The sequence below is a fragment of the Microcaecilia unicolor genome, chromosome 1 (genome assembly GCF_901765095.1).
Source record: "Microcaecilia unicolor chromosome 1, aMicUni1.1, whole genome shotgun sequence".
Classification (NCBI taxonomy): domain Eukaryota; kingdom Metazoa; phylum Chordata; class Amphibia; order Gymnophiona; family Siphonopidae; genus Microcaecilia; species Microcaecilia unicolor.
Window position 1 is genome coordinate 154647926 of NC_044031.1, and position 18822 is coordinate 154666747.

At 47.0% G+C, this 18822-nt stretch overlaps 1 protein-coding gene across 3 annotated transcripts in view; it reads right to left on the reverse strand.

The window, feature by feature from the left end:
• Positions 1-18822, reverse strand: part of SNX13 (sorting nexin 13) — a 483917-nt gene that overhangs the window by 271547 nt on the left and 193548 nt on the right. For all 3 annotated transcript variants that reach the window (XM_030201510.1, XM_030201500.1, XM_030201519.1), the window contains one exon: positions 7766-7865. In XM_030201510.1, the coding sequence (XP_030057370.1) occupies positions 7766-7865 (100 nt within the window). The remainder of the gene's footprint in view (positions 1-7765; positions 7866-18822) is intronic.

The following is an 18822-nucleotide window of genomic DNA, read 5'->3' on the forward strand; positions in this document are numbered from 1 at the left end:
CACGAAAGGCCACAGAGGAAACATGTAAAGGAGGCCATCCGACGGCAAAGGTTGTTCCAGTCCATCCATTCCTAGGAAGTCTTTCTCCCTAAAGTGGCTGTAGAATCTGTATACTAGCGTATTGAGTCTGGATGCCATGATGTCCAGAACCAGGTCAACTGTGTGGAAATGAGGTGAAATACAGTCTTTGGACAGTCGTCATTCCCCCGGGTCCAGAGACACTCTGCTGAAGATATCCACTTGCGAGTTCAGTGAATCCACTATGTGAGACGCTGAAATCATCTGACTGTTCAATTCCGCCCACTGAAAAAGAAAACACACCTCCCGGGCTAGAGATGCACTGTTTGTTCCTCCTTGTCTGTTGATGGAAGATATGGCTGTGACATTGTCCAAGGGCGAGCGCGCCGCCCTCCTGCGAAGAGGGGTCTGTGATGGGACTGTTGCTTTTAACATATTTATAAATGACCTAGAGATGGGAATAACTAGTGAGGTAATTAAATTTGTGGATGAAACAAAGTTATTAAAAGATGCTAAATGCAAGAGGACCTTACAAGACTGGAAGACTGGGCATCCAAATGGCAGATGACTTAATAAGAGCAAGTGCAAATGCATGTGGGAAAGAGGAACCAAGCTATAGTTACATGATGCAAGGTTCCACATTAGGAGTCACCACACAGGAAAAGGATCTAGGTGGCATCGTTGATGATACGTTTAAACCCTCTACTCAATGTGCAGCAGTAGCCTAGAAAGCAAATAGAATATTAGTAATTATTAGGAAAGGAATGGAAAACAAAACTGAGAATGTTATAATGCCTTTGTATCACTCCATGGAACAACCGAACCTCAAATACTGCGTGCAGCTCTGGTCACCGCATCTCAAAAAAAGATATAGTGGAATTAGAAAAGGTACAGAGAAGGGCAACAAAAATGATAAAAGGGATGGGTTGACTTCCCTAAGAGGGAAGGCTAAAGCAGCTAGGGCTCTTCATCATGGAGAAGAGAAAGCTGAGGGGAGTTATGATAGAGGTTTATAAAATACTGAGTGCAGTGCAACAGGTAGATGTGAATTCCTTATTTACGCTTTCAAAAATACTAAGACTAGGGGGTACGCAAAGAAGCTACTGAGTAGTAAATTTAAAATAGAATCGTAGAAAATATTTCTTCACTCAATGAGTAACTGAACTTGAATTTGTTGCCAGAGAATGTGGTAAAAACAGATTTGTTACATTTGTACCCCACATTTTCCCACCTATTTGCAGGCTCAATGTGGCTTACTTAGTACCGTAAAGGCATTCGCCAGTCAGTTGATAACAAATACAAGGTTATATTGTGGTTGAGTGCAGTGGCGTAGCCAGAAGTCAATTTTTGGGTGGACCAACAGGTTGGATGGGTGGGCACTAGACAGTGGTGTGCTGGTAAATGTTTAACAATAGGCTCTCTCCCCGGTCCACCTCTGCGCCCCCCCCCCCCACCTGTGCACCTCCCCTCAAAATTGCAGCGCTGGCTATAGCTGGGGAGAGAGCTTGGGGGGTGGGGGAGGCAATGCATTACTCTCTCCAGGAAAAAAAAACATTAAATGATCCCAGGTTCCAATCTAATTCATGTTTAATGTGGGATAAAATGCCATAAATAAATAAGTAAATAAATATAAACTTTTAATGTGGAGCACCTGATTCTCAAAGTGGACATGTTCCAATCATTATAATGAAAATAAAATGATTTTTTTCTACCTTTGCTGTCTGGTGACTGTTTTTCTGATCATACTGGCCCAGTATCTGATTCTGCTGCTATCTGTCCTCTTTACTCCGTTTCCAGGGCTTCCTTTCCATTTATTTCTTTACTTTCCGCCTTTCTTCTTCATTTCTTGCTCTGGGTCCTCCGCAGACTTGACTGTCCAGTGGATCCAGCTTCTGCCTATTTTCTTCATCCATGTGCAATTTTCTCCTCTCTTCCTTTTCTCTCATCTCATCTCCTTCCTCACTCTTCCCTCCCCTCCATCCATGTCCAGCATTTCTTCTCTCTCCCTTCCCTCTCCTCCATCCATATCCAGCAGCCTCCTCTCTCCTGCCCTTCCCTCCATCAATCCATGTCCAGCAACCCTCCTCTGCCCCCTGCCCTCCCCTCCATCCACCCATGTCCAGCAACCTGCCCTCCCCTCCATCCATCCATGTCCAGCAACTCTCCTCTCCCCTCCATCCATCCATACCCAGCAATTCTACTATTAGATTGTAAGCTCTTTGAGCAGGGACTGTCTTTCTTCTATGTTTGTGCAGCGCTGCGTACGCCTTGTAGCGCTATAGAAATGCTAAATAGTAGTAGTCTCCCCTGCCCCCCACCTCCATCCATCCATCCCCAGCAATTCTCCTCTCTCCCCTGCCCCACCTCCATCCATCCATCCATCATCCCCAGCAATTCTCCTCTCTCCCCTGACCCCCACCTCCATCCATCCCCAGCAATTCTCCTCTCTCCCCTGCCCCCACCTCCATCCATCCATCATCCCCAGCAATTCTCCTCTCTCCCCTGACCCCCACCTCCATCCATCCATCCCCAGAAATTCTCCTCTCTCCCTTTCCCCCCACCTCCATCCATCCATCCATCATCCCCAGCAATTCTCCTCTCTCCCCTGCCCCCCACCTCCATCCATCCATCCCCAGCAATTCTCCTCTCTCCCCTGACCCCCACCTCCATCCATCTATCCCGTGACTCTCCTCTCTCCCCTCCCCTCCCGCTCCCATCCATGTGTCCAGCGATTCTCCTTCACCCCCATGCATCCTTCCCTCCCATTCCACCTGCCCGCCCTCTCTCTGACGACAGCGCTTCCCAGACGCTGCCTACCGCCGCCACGATCTACCTCCGCCCTCTGTCTCACTCTCAACAGCAGCAGTAGCGTCGCGATTCAAACACGCTGCCTCCTGCTTCTAACCCGGAAGCGTCTCCTCTGCATAGGAGACGCTTCCGGGTTAGAAGCAGGAGGTAGCGTATTTGAATCGCTACCGCTGCTGTTGAGAGTGAGACAGAGGGAGGAGGTAGATCGTGGCGGCGGTAGGCAGCGTCTGGGAAGCGCTGCCGTCAGAGAAAAGGAGGCAGATGCAGGATCAGTGCTGCCTGCTCCCTCCGCTCCGCTGCTGGGTGGGCCTGAACCCAAACTGGGTGGGCCTAAGCCCATCCAGGCCCACCCGTGGCTACGCCCCTGGTTGAGTGAGGTAGGTGTGTGTCAGGCACCATGAGGGTCGAAGGAAATGAAGATTGTATATTGTCCAGTATGATCATTGGTTATGCTGTGTTGCTGGGTGTGGGGATTTACGGTGGATCGGTGGGGTAAGCCTTTTTGAAGAGGTTGGTTTTTAGTGATTTCCTGAAGTTTAGATGGTCATGGATTGTTTTCATAGCTTTTGGGAGTCCGTTCCAGAGTTGTGCGCTTATTTAGGAGAAGCTGGATGCGTAAGTTGTTTTGTATTTAAGTCCTTTGCAATTTGGGTAATGTAGGTTTAGGTATGATCGTGATGATCTGATTCTGTTTCTGGTTGGTAGATCTATGAGGTCTGTCATGCATCCCGGGACTACGTCGTAGATAATTTTGTGGACCAAAGTGCAGACTTTGAAGGTGATCCGTTCTTTGATTGGGAGCCAGTGCAGCTTTTCTCGGAGGGGTTTAGCACTTTCGAAACGTGCTTTACCAAATATCAGCCTGGCTGCTGTGTTCTGGGCGGTCTGGAGTTTTTTTGTGAGTTGTTCTTTACATCCTGCATAGATTCCGTTGCAGTAGATCTCTGCATGGCTTAGGACCATTGATTGAATTAGGTTTTGAAAAATATCCCCCCGGGAAGAAAGATTTTACTCGTTTGTTTCCACATTGAATAGAACATTTTCTTAGCTTAGCAGGATTTTAAAAAGGTTTGGACAATTTCCTAAATAAAAGCCCATAAGCCATTATTAAGACGGAAAAATCCAATGCATATTCTAGGATAAGCAGCATAAAATCTGTTTTGCTGTTCAGAGATCTTGCCAGGTACTTGTGATCTGGATTAGCCACTGTTGTAAACAAGATACTGGTCTTGATGGACCTTCGGTTTGTCCCAGTATGGCAATGCTTATGTTCTTATATGTTCTTAGAGGTGCAAAGGCTTTCCAGACAACTTGAAGTTCCAATCTGTTAATGGACCAGGAAGCCTCCACTCTTGACCAAAAGCCCTGTGCAAAGTGGTGGAGACTTCGGGCTCCCCATTTGAAGAGGTTGGCACTGGAGGCAAGAACACACCAACTAGGAATCTGTAAAGGCACCCCCCGCCTGAGTGTGCGCAGGGAGAAACCACCAAGGCAGACTCCATCTGGCTTGAGGCGTCCAAGGCACCAGCTGGTCCTAAGTCCCCGAGACCGAGGACCACTGGTTCAACAGGGACAACTGTACAGGCTATATGTGAAACTTTGCCTAAGGCAGAACATCCAAAATTGCTGCTATAGAACTGAGAACCTGAGTATAATCCAAAGCCCGTAGGGAAGGGAAGAGAGAGAAGCCTTTGAATTTGCAGTTTGAGTTTGAGCTGAGGCAGGAAAACCTTCCCTGCCTGGGTATTGACGCACACACCCAGAAACTCTAGGGTCTGAGTAGGGGCAAGATGACTATTGCTGTATTTCACGACCCACCACCATAACATTTGAAAATGTGTGAGGTGCAACAGCGAGGCCAAAAGGCATGGCCTTGAATTGAAATTCTTCCAGGATCACAAATTAGAGAATTTTCATGTGAGAAGGCCAAATTGGGATTGAGGTCCAATGAGGTGAGAAATTCACCTGGCTAGGCCGAGGCTATGACAGAACAAAGAGTCTCTATACAGAAGTGCAGCACTCCAAGAGACTTGTTTACCCCTCTGAGATTCAGAACCGGCAAAGAGTCTTCTTTCTTTGGAACGACAAAATAGATGGAATATTGACCCGTGCCCCTCTCTGAAGGAATGGGCTGAATGGCCCCCAGTCACCTTAAAGAGGCTCAGGTAGTTAGCACTGCTCAACTCTTTGCAGAGCTGCTGCAAGGGGACAGAACGAAATGGATCTGCGAGTGGCTTTGAAAATTCTAGCTTGTAGCCATGGAGAATGATATCGAGGACCCACTGGTCTGCAGTAATGGTTGTCCAATCCTTGTGAAAGCGGGAAAGACACCCACCTATGACTACATACAAGAAGTGAACCTCAACCATGTCATTGCAAGGGCTGAGAAGAGGGAGAGGTTCTTGAGGAAGCGGAAAAGGGTTTCTTGCCTCCTCGAAGGGAAGACTGAGTCTGAGGAAAGTGAGGTTTTGAGTGGAAGCACTAGCCTTCCCTGGTCTATATCTCCCCACTTCTTGAAAACAAGACTTAGTCGCCTGGAGATGAGGCTTAGACTTGTTCTCAGGTAGCCGATAAACCTTTGAATCTCCCAGGTCTTTAACAATCTTTTCCAAATCCGCACCAAACAGTAGTTTCCCCTGAAAGAGCAAATTCGCCAGATGACATTTTGATGCAACAGCAGCAGCCCAATGTTTTAACCATAGCCAGCGTTGTGCCAAAACGGCCAAAGCCATACCCTTAGCTGATGCTCAAAGAATATCATAAAGAGCGTCTGACAAATAGGATAACCCCGCCTCTAGGGTAGGGAAAAAGTCTGGAGGAGGGTCCCACGTGGACAATTGTAGAATCCATGATAAAGAAGCCCTGGCGACAAAAGAAGAAATTGCTGCCTGAGAATTTAACGGAACTAGTTGAAAGGCAAGCTTCAAGGAAGCCTCAAGCATGCAGTCGTGCATATCCTTTAATACAGTGTCACCTTCAACAGGGATAGTGATATATTTAGTAGCCGCCGTAATAAGGGCATCCATCTTAGGCAAAGCAAACTGCTCTAAATCAGATGGCAGAAAGGGATATCATTTGGACATAGCGCAAGCCACCCAGAAGTTAGCATCAAGGTCTCCCACTGAGCTGCAATAATATCCTGCATAGCCTCATAAATATGAAAAGATACGGGAAATCTCTTAGTACTTGACATAATAGATGGAGCAGGAACAGAAGACGTGAAGCAGAGGAAGAAATGTTTAAAGCCTCCACAGATTTTGTGATCAACAGAGGCAACTCTACTTTCAAAAACATCCTAGCTATAGTAGGATTATCACCCCTGTGTGCCTCTGAAATGTCCAAATAGGGCCATCAGCAGAACTAGGACAGTGGGAATACACAGATAAAACCTCCTCAGTCTCAAGAAGGAACACTCTCCAAAATCTACGAAACGGAAAGTTTTCATTTGTTAGGAAGCTGCTCCTCAAAAGCAATGTGCGGGGAAGAAAGAAAGGCAGCTTGAGCTGACTTTAATTTTTAAAAAAGCCTGATGTAATAAAAGAACAAATTCAGGCGAAAACGGCAGGGCAGACACTTCTACCTCCAGCAAAACCAACAATCCCATCACACAGTAGTGGGCGAGGAACCCGCTGACAAAATGGCTGCCAAAGCCTCACGAAGTGCTGATTCCGCCAAAACCGCCAATGGAGCGGGGATGGATTTAACTCACAGAGACGGAGTACTGATGGCCAAAGTAGGCAAAAGCAGCATGTCCACAAAAGTAAAGCAAAGTGTGCAGGAACTGGTAGATGAGATCCCTGCAGCACACACAAGACTTAAACAGAGAGAATAATAAACATACTAAAAACAGCCAGTCTTGTGACCTCCAAGGCACTGAAGCCCCTCAATATTCCCAGAGCACAAGTGCTCTCAAAAATAACCAGTGGCAGTTTTAGTTTTTTGAGGTTTGTTAAAGATAGAGGCAAAGAAAAAAAAGAGGTAGAAAGTGGCAATGGAGGAGAAGGGAGGCACCTGGACACCTAAGGCACAGCATATTCTCAACTCCAAACTCAACTGAACCTGCAAACAGGACAGGAGGCCACACAGAAGACACCACAGTGCACAGCAGCTGCTATCCCACCTTCTGGAGACAGAGAATACTGGCTTGGGTGCTAAGCGCAGGAGCTTATGAGGCACAAATCATTAGAGTTCTCTATCTCCACCTGCTGGCGGATAGTCACAACCCATTTGTCTGCACTGATCCTTGGGATGTAATGGAATATCATGTTGCAACAAAATTTCCTTCTTCTGCTTCTGAACTCTTCTCAGTTGTTCTTTCAAATCTTTCAGGATTGCAATGTAATGTTTTGAGTGATCCTCCAATTGTCCTTTACGAGTTTATTAGCCTGTCAAGTGTGAGACTTGTCCATTGCTGTCATGGGTCATCCACTTCATTTTCAATCACACAAATCAGCCCTTCCCAGTCCACAATCTTTACATTTTTTAGCCCAGCAACATACAGTACTCACATCACAGTCATCACTATAAACAACCTATATGCAGCGGTGAATTTCAACTGGAGGAACTCCTTCAACAATCAGAAATTCTATCATGGCACATTGCTTAAATTGCACTGACGAGTGTTCACTTATACATTTCACAAGCAATAGCAAAATGACCTCTTCATAGAGATACTTCTTGCCAACTAAGGTGGAGAAAGAGTTTTCAAAGAACAAGCAAATACATGTAGCGCATCAGTACTGCCATCTTTTGATGAATTATGGAGGTCTAGGCATTATTTTTCATTTAACTCTCATATTTAAATGCTTAAGTTGCTAAAACATCTACACAAACATAGCTACTTCTGCTGTTATTTTTTTTGTAAATTAATTTTAATATCTGATTTAAATACTGAACATTCTAGTGAATTTAAGATTCAGCATACTGCATAATCTCTTACCAATAAAAAACTGTAGTGCAACATTGTCCACAAGAATGTTGTCCAGGGGGACTGTGTAAAGTTTTCCAAAGTTTGCTGCCAGCTTCACAGTATCTATTTCCTGCAGAAAGAAAAAATGAGCCACATTCTCAAAATTAAGATTAAGCCAAATCATTTAAATGTTTTTTTAATATATTCTGCGTGAATGTCTACTTCCAGATAAAAATGACATGCATAACATGACAGTAAGGAACTCAGGCATGTAGAACAGCGCTTCACAAGCTCAAGTTTGCTCTCTTACGTGATATATGAATAGGCAGGGACGCCGAGAGACTGGGCCGGACCCACCCCCCCCCCCCCCGAGGTCACCACCGCTCCCCCCCCCCCCCCGAGGTCACCACCGCTCCCCCCCCCCCGAGATCGCAGCAGCTACTGCTCCCCCCCCCCCCAAAGTCGCCGCCGCCGCTCCCCCCCTCCGTCCGGCACCAGGCCAGGCCCCCCCAGGCCTCCTTCCCTCCTTGTGTCTTGCCCTCGCGGAAGTTACTTCAGACGAGGGCGGGAAACAGGGAGGGAAGGAGGGCCGAAGGGAGGCGTTCTGCTGCCTGCAGCGCTGCTTTCACGGAGGTGAGACTGCGATTTCAATGCAGGGGGCAGATGGTTGACGATGGAGGGCAGGTGGGACTGCGGCGCCGGGCCCCCCTCGGAAGCCCAGGCCTGGGGAATTTTGTCCCCCCTGCCCCCCTCTCAGCGGCTATGTGAATAGGCATTCTCGAGAATAGCAAATAGGTAGAGAGTTGGGGGCAGGAATGTTTCTTATGAACAGTCCCAGCTATTTTGACATGTGTGAAAATGCTGCATGATCATCAAGACTTTAGGCGCTCTTTAAAGACCTATTTGTTTTGTAAGGTCTACCCTACTGATGCTACTCAATAGGCTCTACATTATATTGCCTCAAAGAACCATTTTATTCCTCATTATTTTGTACCTTATTTTACACATGTACCCCTCCCTTACCTGACCCTATTTCTTATTGACTTGTAAGCCACATTGAGCCTGCTTGTGTGTGGGAAAATGTGGATACAAATGCTGCAAATAAATAAATAAATAAATCTGCATCCATTTGTTGTGGGATATATACAGATGAGATCCAAACTGTAAAGGAACGGAGGTTAGCTTCAACTAGGGTTAGCAGGATCTTAGGGGCTTCACTTCTGTGGAATAGCCTGCCTTAAAATTAGACCAGTCTACACCCATTTTTAAATGAAAATTGAAAATATGGTTGTTTGAAAGAATATTGGATAAACTAATTGACATGTGTTGGCATTTATTTTGATTGTTTTTTTTTTTTTTTGGGGGGGGGGGGGTGTTAAGGGATGTATGGTTTAGGGGATTTAATTTCATTTGTAAATTGTGTAGCTTCTACTTATTAATTTGTATATGTGCATATGTCATGGCTTTGTTATTTTGTTTTGATATACGGTTGGGGCTTGGGGGGGGGGGTTTAATTGTTTATTTTGTAATTCATTGTTTATTGTATACCACCTCTATCTCTCCAATTGGGTTTTGTTCTAATAACTTTAACCTCAATTTAAATTACTGAAAAGGTGCAATACAGTGGGGGAAATAAGTATTTGATCCCTTGCTGATTTTGTAAGTTTGCCCACTGACAAAGACATGAGCAGCCCATAATTGAAGGGTAGGTTATTGGTAACAGTGAGAGATAGCACATCACAAATTAAATCCGGAAAATCACATTGTGGAAAGTATATGAATTTATTTGCATTCTGCAGAGGGAAATAAGTATTTGATCCCCCACCAACCAGTAAGAGATCTGGCCCCTACAGACCAGGTAGATGCTCCAAATCAACTCGTTACCTGCATGACAGACAGCTGTCGGCAATGGTCACCTGTATGAAAGACACCTGTCCACAGACTCAGTGAATCAGTCAGACTCTAACCTCTACAAAATGGCCAAGAGCAAGGAGCTGTCTAAGGATGTCAGGGACAAGATCATACACCTGCACAAGGCTGGAATGGGCTACAAAACCATCAGTAAGACGCTGGGCGAGAAGGAGACAACTGTTGGTGCCATAGTAAGAAAATGGAAGAAGTACAAAATGACTGTCAATCGACAAAGATCTGGGGCTCCACGCAAAATCTCACCTCGTGGGGTATCCTTGATCATGAGGAAGGTTAGAAATCAGCCTACAACTACAAGGGGGGAACTTGTCAATGATCTCAAGGCAGCTGGGACCACTGTCACCACGAAAACCATTGGTAACACATTACGACATAACGGATTGCAATCCTGCAGTGCCCGCAAGGTCCCCTGCTCCGGAAGGCACATGTGACGGCCCGTCTGAAGTTTGCCAGTGAACACCTGGATGATGCCGAGAGTGATTGGGAGAAGGTGCTGTGGTCAGATGAGACAAAAATTGAGCTCTTTGGCATGAACTCAACTCGCCGTGTTTGGAGGAAGAGAAATGCTGCCTATGACCCAAAGAACACCGTCCCCACTGTCAAGCATGGAGGTGGAAATGTTATGTTTTGGGGGTGTTTCTCTGCTAAGGGCACAGGACTACTTCACCGCATCAATGGGAGAATGGATGGGGCCATGTACCGTACAATTCTGAGTGACAACCTCCTTCCCTCCGCCAGGGCCTTAAAATGGGTCGTGGCTGGGTCTTCCAGCACGACAATGACCCAAAACATACAGCCAAGGCAACAAAGGAGTGGCTCAGGAAGAAGCACATTAGGGTCATGGAGTGGCCTAGCCAGTCACCAGACCTTAATCCCATTGAAAACTTATGGAGGGAGCTGAAGATGCGAGTTGCCAAGCGACAGCCCAGAACTCTTAATGATTTAGAGATGATCTGCAAAGAGGAGTGGACCAAAATTCCTCCTGACATGTGTGCAAACCTCATCATCAACTACAGAAGACGTCTGACCGCTGTGCTTGCCAACAAGGGTTTTGCCACCAAGTATTAGGTCTTGTTTGCCAGAGGGATTAAATACTTATTTCCCTCTGCAGAATGCAAATAAATTCATATACTTTCCACAATGTGATTTTCCGGATTTAATTTGTGATGTGCTATCTCTCACTGTTACCAATAACCTACCCTTCAATTATGGGCTGCTCATGTCTTTGTCAGTGGGCAAACTTACAAAATCAGCAAGGGATCAAATACTTATTTCCCCCACTGTATATGCATATTATGTGCCTTTCCTGCCAAGGAACTCTATCCTAAAATTACCTATACATCTATTAAGCATGTGGAGGGTGATTCTATATGGGGCTGCCTAGTTTTAGGTGCAAAGAAATTATTTAAAGCCTATTCTATTAAAAAAAAAGGCATCTATATTTAAGGCATAAACATACCAGCTAGAGATCTGGAGTAAATGCTTGCACCTAGATTGCAAAAGAACATACTTGGATTATAAAATGTTATAATCTACATACGTAAAAACTTCCATGCTCCTTCCAAAATCCATTCATTTGAATGCCCACTCACCCATAAAGTACATGCCATTTTATTTATGTACATACAGAATACCTGAAGAAATGCTGAGACAGGACCTGCTGAGGGAAGAAAAATTTCAACTTGTATTTATGAGTCTGGCTGCGGTATTCTGGGATGTTTGAAGTTTCTTAACAGTCTGCTCTTTGCAGCCAGCATAGAGTGCATTGCAATAGTCCAGGTGACTTAGTACCATTGACAGTACTAGGTTGCAAAAGACGGATCTTGGGAAGAAAGGTTTTACTCTTTTGAGTTTCCACATGGAGTGAAACATCTTCTTAGTTGTATTCTTCACGTGGGTTTCGAGTGTGAGATTTCGATCAATGGTTACTCCAAGAATTTTCAGAGCGTTTGAGACGGGAAGGGAAACTTTTGGTGTGGTTATGGTGGTGAACTTGTATTATGTTGTGAGGTGAGTATGAGACATTGTGTTTTTTCTGCGTTAAGTTTTAGCTGAAATGCATCCGCCCAGGAGTGCATGATTTGGAAGCTTTGGTTGATATTGTTGGTAATTTCCTTTAGATCATGTTTGAACGGGATGTAAATCGTGACATCGTCTGCATATATGTATGGATTGAGGTTTTGATTGGCTAAGGGTATCATCATTAGGTTGAAGAGGGTTGGTGAGAGGGGGGATCCTTGGGGGACTCCACATTCAGGTGTCCATGGGGCTGATATAGCTGCGTTAGCTGTTACTTGGTATGATCTTGTGGTCAGGAATCCTCTAAACCAGTTAAGAATTTACCTCCTTAGCGTGCCCTGATGTTACATTTACCCAGTCAATATCGGGGTAATTGAAATCACCGATTATTATTGTATTGCCCAGTTGGGCAGACTTCTACAGTCTATGCCCTGATCGTGACTGAATAGATGGGGATGAGCTGGAGTGTAAATATTAAGGGGCTTCGATGTTAGCTTCAGAACTTAGTACAAGAACAGTACTGGGCAGACTTCCACGGTCTGTGCCCTGAGAAAGGAAAGGATAAATCAAACTCAGGTATACATATAAAGTAACACATACCATGTAAAATGAGTTTATCTTGTTAGGCAGACTGGATGGACCGTACAGGTCTTTATCTGCCGTCATTTACTATGTTACTATGTTTGCGTCCCTAATTTCCTTTAGCATTTCTGCATCCGTCTGTTCATCCTGGCCAGGCGGACGGTAGTACTCTCCTATCACTATCCTTTTCCCCTTTACACATGGAATTTCAGTCTATAGGGATTCCAAGAAGTGATTTGCTTCCTGCAGAATTTTCAATCTATTTGATTTAAGGCTCTCGTTAATATACAATGCTACCTCTAAACTAATTCGATCCACCCTATCACTACGATATAGTTTGTACCCCAGTATGACAGTGTCCCACTGGTTATCCTCCTTCCACCAGGTCTCAGAGATGCCTATTATATCTAATTTTTCATTTAGTGCAATATATTCTAACTCTCCCATCTTATTTCTTAGGCTCCTGGCATTCGCATATAGACATTTCAAACTATGTTTGTTGTTCCTATTTACATCATGCTTAGTACTTGACAGTATTAATTTGCAATCTTTTGTCTGTTTTTTATTTTTATTTAAGGACACCTGATCTACTACCGTCTTTTTCGCAACCTCACTATCAGGATACCCTATCTTCCCTGTTTTGGTGATATCTTTGAAAGATACCTTATCCCGAACCATGCGCTTTTGAGCAATTGTCGGCCTCCCCCCCGTTTCTAGTTTAAAAGCTACTCTATCTCCTTTTTAAATGTCAACGTGAGCAGCCTGGTCCCACCCTGGTTAAGGTGGAGCCCATCCTTTTGGAATAATTTCCCTCTTCCCCAGAATGTTGCCCAGTTCCTAACAAACCTAAAACCCTCCTCCCTGCACCATCGTCTCATCCACGCATTGAGACTCCAGAGCTCTGCCTGTCTCTTGGGCCCTGCGCGTGGAATGGGTAGCATTTCAGAAATGGTGTGATGTGGTAAGTTTTGTGTTCTACAGCAGTGTTTCCCAAGTTGGTCCTGAAGTACCCCCTTGCCAGTCAGGTTTTCATGATATCCACAATAAATATGCATGACATTGATTTGCATATACTGCCTCCATTACACGCAAATCTTTTTCATGCAGGTTCACTGTGGATAGCCTGAAAACCTGAATGGCAAGAGGGTACTCCAGGACCACCTACAGAAACACTTCTCTAGGTCCCACTGTAACATTTATAGCACTTTTTCATAGGTGGGTTAGGGCTGTTATGGTGTGGTAAGTTTTCAGTATAGGTTTTGGATGTCTATTTTCAGGGGTTTGTGTTATTTCACAAAGTGTCTAGCCCTATTTGAAAGTCCTTGTCACCCAAAATAAAAATGCTCAAGACTAGTGTTCTTCACATCCTGTAGGGTCACCACACAAACAAAAGCCCATCTGATTTAAACAAAGCGTCTAGCAGTGGAAGGAATGTGTGTGCTATTCCTGAGGTGATGGTCACGATTTGAATATTTTTTACTTTGTAGTTAAGAAGACAGGTTGCCTGCTCTGGCCAGTCCAGGGACCTCTTCTGCGCCCTGCCTCGTGATGTAACTTACTGTTTCCTTGTAGGCAGGATGCAACAGAGACAGCCTGTATTAATCATTGCCCGCCACAGCCCCTGAACAACAACACAGACACTGCTGTCTAGCTGACACCAACATGCGCCTATTTTATAGAAGTCTGCTCCCCCTGAGATCCAAACTGGTTACGCCTCTGCAACCTTCTATACTTAGGATGTATTGAGACTGTTTTCACCCACTTTACCATGCACATCATATGGAACAAGCATCCTCATTTATAATTAGACTCCACTAGCTCTTAAGTCTGCAATCAATGTTTTTTTCTAAATCTGTATCATTGGTTTTCAGATTATTATATGCACTGGTGCCTTGTTATATACCCAGGCCAGTTCTTTCTTCAAATATTCTTAGAACTTTACACAGTAATAACTCTATTTTGACATAAAATTATGTGAACATTTTTTTTTTTGCTGTATTTGATTATTTGAATAGTGGATACTATATTTTTCTGGTAAGCAGTGAAAGCGAATGCTACATACCTGTAGAAGGTATTCTCCGAGGACAGCAGGCTGATTGTTCTCACTGATGGGTGACGTCCACGGCAGCCCCTCCAATCGGAAACTTCACTAGCAAAGGCCTTTGCTAGTCCTCGCGCGCCCATGCGCACCGCGCATGCGCGGCCGTCTTCCCGCCCGAACCGGCTCGTGTTCGTCAGTCCCGTATGTAGCAAGACAAAGACAAGGGAAGACACAACTCCAAAGGGGAGGCGGGCGGGTTTGTGAGAACAATCAGCCTGCTGTCCTCAGAGAATACCTTCTACAGGTATGTAGCATTCGCTTTCTCCGAGGACAAGCAGGCTGCTTGTTCTCACTGATGGGGTATCCCTAGCCCCCAGGCTCACTCAAAACAACAACCATGGTCAATTGGGCCTCGCAACGGCGAGGACATAACTGAGATTGACCTAAAAAATTTACCAACTAACTGAGAGTGCAGCCTGGAACAGAACAAACAGGGCCCTCGGGGGGTGGAGTTGGATCCTAAAGCCCAAACAGGTTCTGAAGAACTGACTGCCCGAACCGACTGTCGCGTCGGGTATCCTGCTGCAGGCAGTAATGAGATGTGAATGTGTGGACAGATGACCACGTCGCAGCTTTGCAAATTTCTTCAATAGAGGCTGACTTCAAGTGGGCTACCGACGCTGCCATGGCTCTAACATTATGAGCCGTGACATGACCCTCAAGAGCCAGCCCAGCCTGGGCGTAAGTGAAGGAAATGCAATCTGCTAGCCAATTGGATATGGTGCGTTTCCCCACAGCCACTCCCCTCCTATTGGGATCAAAAGAAAAACAATTGGGCGGACTGTCTGTTGGGCTGTGTCCGCTCCAGATAGAAGGCCAATGCTCTCTTGCAGTCCAATGTGTGCAGCTGACGTTCAGCAGGGCAGGAATGAGGACGGGGAAAGAATGTTGGCAAGACAATTGACTGGTTCAGATGGAACTCCGACACAACCTTTGGCAAAAACTTAGGGTGAGTGCGGAGGACTACTCTGTTATGATGAAATTTGGTGTAAGAGGCCTGGGGCTACCAGGGCCTGAAGCTCACTGACTCTACGAGCTGAAGTAACTGCCACCAAGAAAATGACCTTCCAGGTCAAGTACTTCAGATGGCAGGAATTCAGTGGCTCAAAAGGAGGTTTCATCAGCTGGGTGAGAACGACATTGAGATCCCATGACACTGTAGGAGGCTAGACAGGGGGCTTTGACAAAAGCAAACCTCTCATGAAGCGAACAACTAAAGGCTGTTCCGAGATCGGCTTACCTTCCACACGGTAATGGTATGCACTGATTGCACTAAGGTGAACCCTTACAGAGTTGGTCTTGAGACCAGACTCAGACAAGTGCAGAAGGTATTCAAGCAGGGTCTATGTAGGACAAGAGCGAGGATCTAGGGCCTTGCTGTCACACCAGACGGCAAACCTCCTCCATAGAAAGAAGTAACTCCTCTTAGTGGAATCTTTCCTGGAAGCAAGCAAGATGCGGGAGACACCCTCTGACAGACCCAAAGAGGCAAAGTCTACGCTCTCAACATCCAGGCCGTGAGAGTCAGGGACCGGAGGTTGGGATGCAGAAGCGCTCCTTCGTCCTGCGTGATGAGGGTCGGAAAACACTCCAATCTCCACGGTTCTTCGAGGACAACTCCAGAAGAAGAGGGAACCAGATCTGACGCGGCCAAAAAGGAGCAATCAGAATCATGGTGCCTCGGTCTTGCTTGAGTTTCAACAAAGTCTTCCCCACCAGAGGTATGGGAGGATAAGCATACAGCAGACCCTCCCCCCAGTCCAGGAGGAAGGCATCCGATGCCAGTCTGCCGTGGGCCTGAAGCCTGGAACAGAACTGAGGGACTTTGTGGTTGGCTCGAGATGCGAAGAGATCTACCAAGGGGGTGCCCCACACCTGGAAGATCTGTCGCACTACACGGGAATTGAGCGACCACTCGTGAGGTTGCATAATCCTGCTCAACCTGTCGGCCAGATTGTTGTTTACGCCTGCCAGATATGTGGCTTGGAGCACCATGCCGTGATGGCGAGCCCAGAGCCACATGCTGACGGCTTCCTGACACAGGGGGCGAGATCCGGTGCCCCCCTGCTTGTTGACGTAGTACATGGCAACCTGGTTGTCTGTCTGAATTTGGATAATTTGGTGGGACAGCCGATCTCTGAAAGCCTTCAGAGCGTTCCAGATCGCTCGTAACTCCAGAAGATTGATCTGCAGATCGCGTTCCTGGAGGGACCAGCTTCCTTGGGTGTGAAGCCCCTCGACATGAGCTCCCCACCCCAGGAGAGACGCATCCGTGGTCAGCACTTTTTGTGGCTGAGGAATTTGGAAGGGACGTCCCAGAGTCAGATTGGACCAAATCGTCCACCAATACAGGGATTCGAGAAAACTCGTGGACAGGTGGATTACGTCTTCTAGATCCCCAGCAGCCTGAAACCACTGGGAAGCTAGGGTCCATTGAGCAGATCTCATGTGAAGGCGGGCCATGGGAGTCACATGAACTGTGGAGGCCATGTCGCCTAGCAATCTCAACATCTGCCGAGCTGTGATCTGCTGGGACGCTCGCACCCGCGAGACGAGGGACAACAAGTTGTTGGCTCTCGTCTCTGGGAGATAGGCGCGAGCCGTCCGAGAATCCAGCAAAGCTCCTATGAATTCGAGTCTCTGCACTGGGAGAAGATGGGACTTTGGATAATTTATCACAAACCCCAGTAGCTCCAGGAGGCGAATAGTCATCTGCATGGACTGCAGGGCTCCTGCCTCGGATGTGTTCTTCACCAGCCAATCGTCGAGATATGGGAACACGTGCACCCCCAGCCTGCGAAGTGCCGCTGCTACTACAGCCAAGCAGTTTGTGAACACCCTGGGCGCAGAGGCAAGCCCAAAGGGTAGCACACAGTACTGGAAGTCTGTGAGCTGGCAGTATCGGGATGTGAGTGTAGGCATCCTTCAAGTCCAGAGAGCATAGCCAATCGTTTTGCTGAATCATGGGGAGAAGGGTGCCCAGGGAAAGCATCCTGAACTTTTCTTTTTCGAGATACTTGTTCAGGGCCCTTAGGTCTAGGATGGGACGCATCCCCCCTGTTTTCTTTTCCACAAGGAAGTACCTGGAATAGAATCCCAGCCCTTCTTGCCCGGATGGCACGGGCTCGACCGCCTTGGCGCTGAGAAGGGCGGAGAGTTCCTCTGCAAGTACCTTCTTGTGCTGGAAGCTGTAAGACTGAGCTCCCGGTGGACAATTTGGAGGTTTTGAGGCCAAATTGAGGGTGTATCCTTGCCGGACTATTTGGAGAACCCACTGATCGGAGGTTATGAGAGGCCACCTTTGGTGAAAAGCTTTCAACCTCCCTCCGACTAGCAGGTCGCCCAGCACTGACACTTGGATGTCGGCTATGCTCTGCTGGAGCCAGTCAAAAGCTCGTCCCTTGCTTTTGCTGGGGAGCCGAGGGGCCTTGCTGAGGCGCACGCTGCTGACGAGAGCGAGCACGCTGGGGCTTAGCCTGGGCCGCAGGCTGTCGAGAAGGAGGATTGTACCTACGCTTGCCAGAAGAGTAGGGAACAGTCTTCCTTCCCCCAAAAAATCTTCTACCTGTAGAGGTTGAAGGCTGCCGGCGGGAGAACTTGTCGAATGCGGTGTCCCGCTGGTGGAGCTGCTCTACCACCTGTTCGACTTTCTCTCCAAAAATACTATCCGCACGGCAAGGCGAGTCCGCAATCCGCTGCTGGATTCTATTTTCCAGGTCGGAGGCACGCAGCCATGAGAGCCTGCACATCACCACACCTTGAGCAGCGGCCCTGGACGCAACATCAAAGGTGTCATACACCCCTCTGGCCAGGAATTTTCTGCACGCCTTCAGCTGCCTGACCACCTCCTGAAAAGGCTTGGCTTGCTAAGGGGGGAGCGCATCAACCAAGCCCGCAAACTGCCGCACATTGTTCCGCATGTGTATGCTCGTGTAGAGCTGGTAGGACTGAATCTTGGCCACGAGCATAGAGGAATGGTAGGCCTTCCTCCCAAAGGAGTCTAAGGTTCTAGAGTCTTTGCCCGGGGGTGCCGAAGCATGCTCTCTAGAACTCTTAGCCTTCTTTAGGGCCAGATCCACAACTCCAGAGTCATGAGGCAACTGAGTGCGCATCAACTCTGGGTCCCCATGGATCTGGTACTGGGACTCGATCTTCTTGGGAATGTGGGGATTAGTTAGAGGCTTGGTCCAGTTCGCCAGCAATGTCTTTTTTAGGACATGGTGCATGGGTACAGTGGACGCTTCCTTAGGTGGAGAAGGATAGTCCAGGAGCTCAAAATTTCAGCCCTGGGCTCGTCCTCTACAACCACCGGGAAGGGGATGGCCGTAGACATCTCCCGGACAAAGGAAGCAAAAGACAGACTCTCGGGAGGAGAAAGCTGTCTCTCAGGAGAGGGAGTGGGATCGGAAGGAAGACCTTCAGACTCCTCGTCAGAGAAATATCTGGGGTCTTCTTC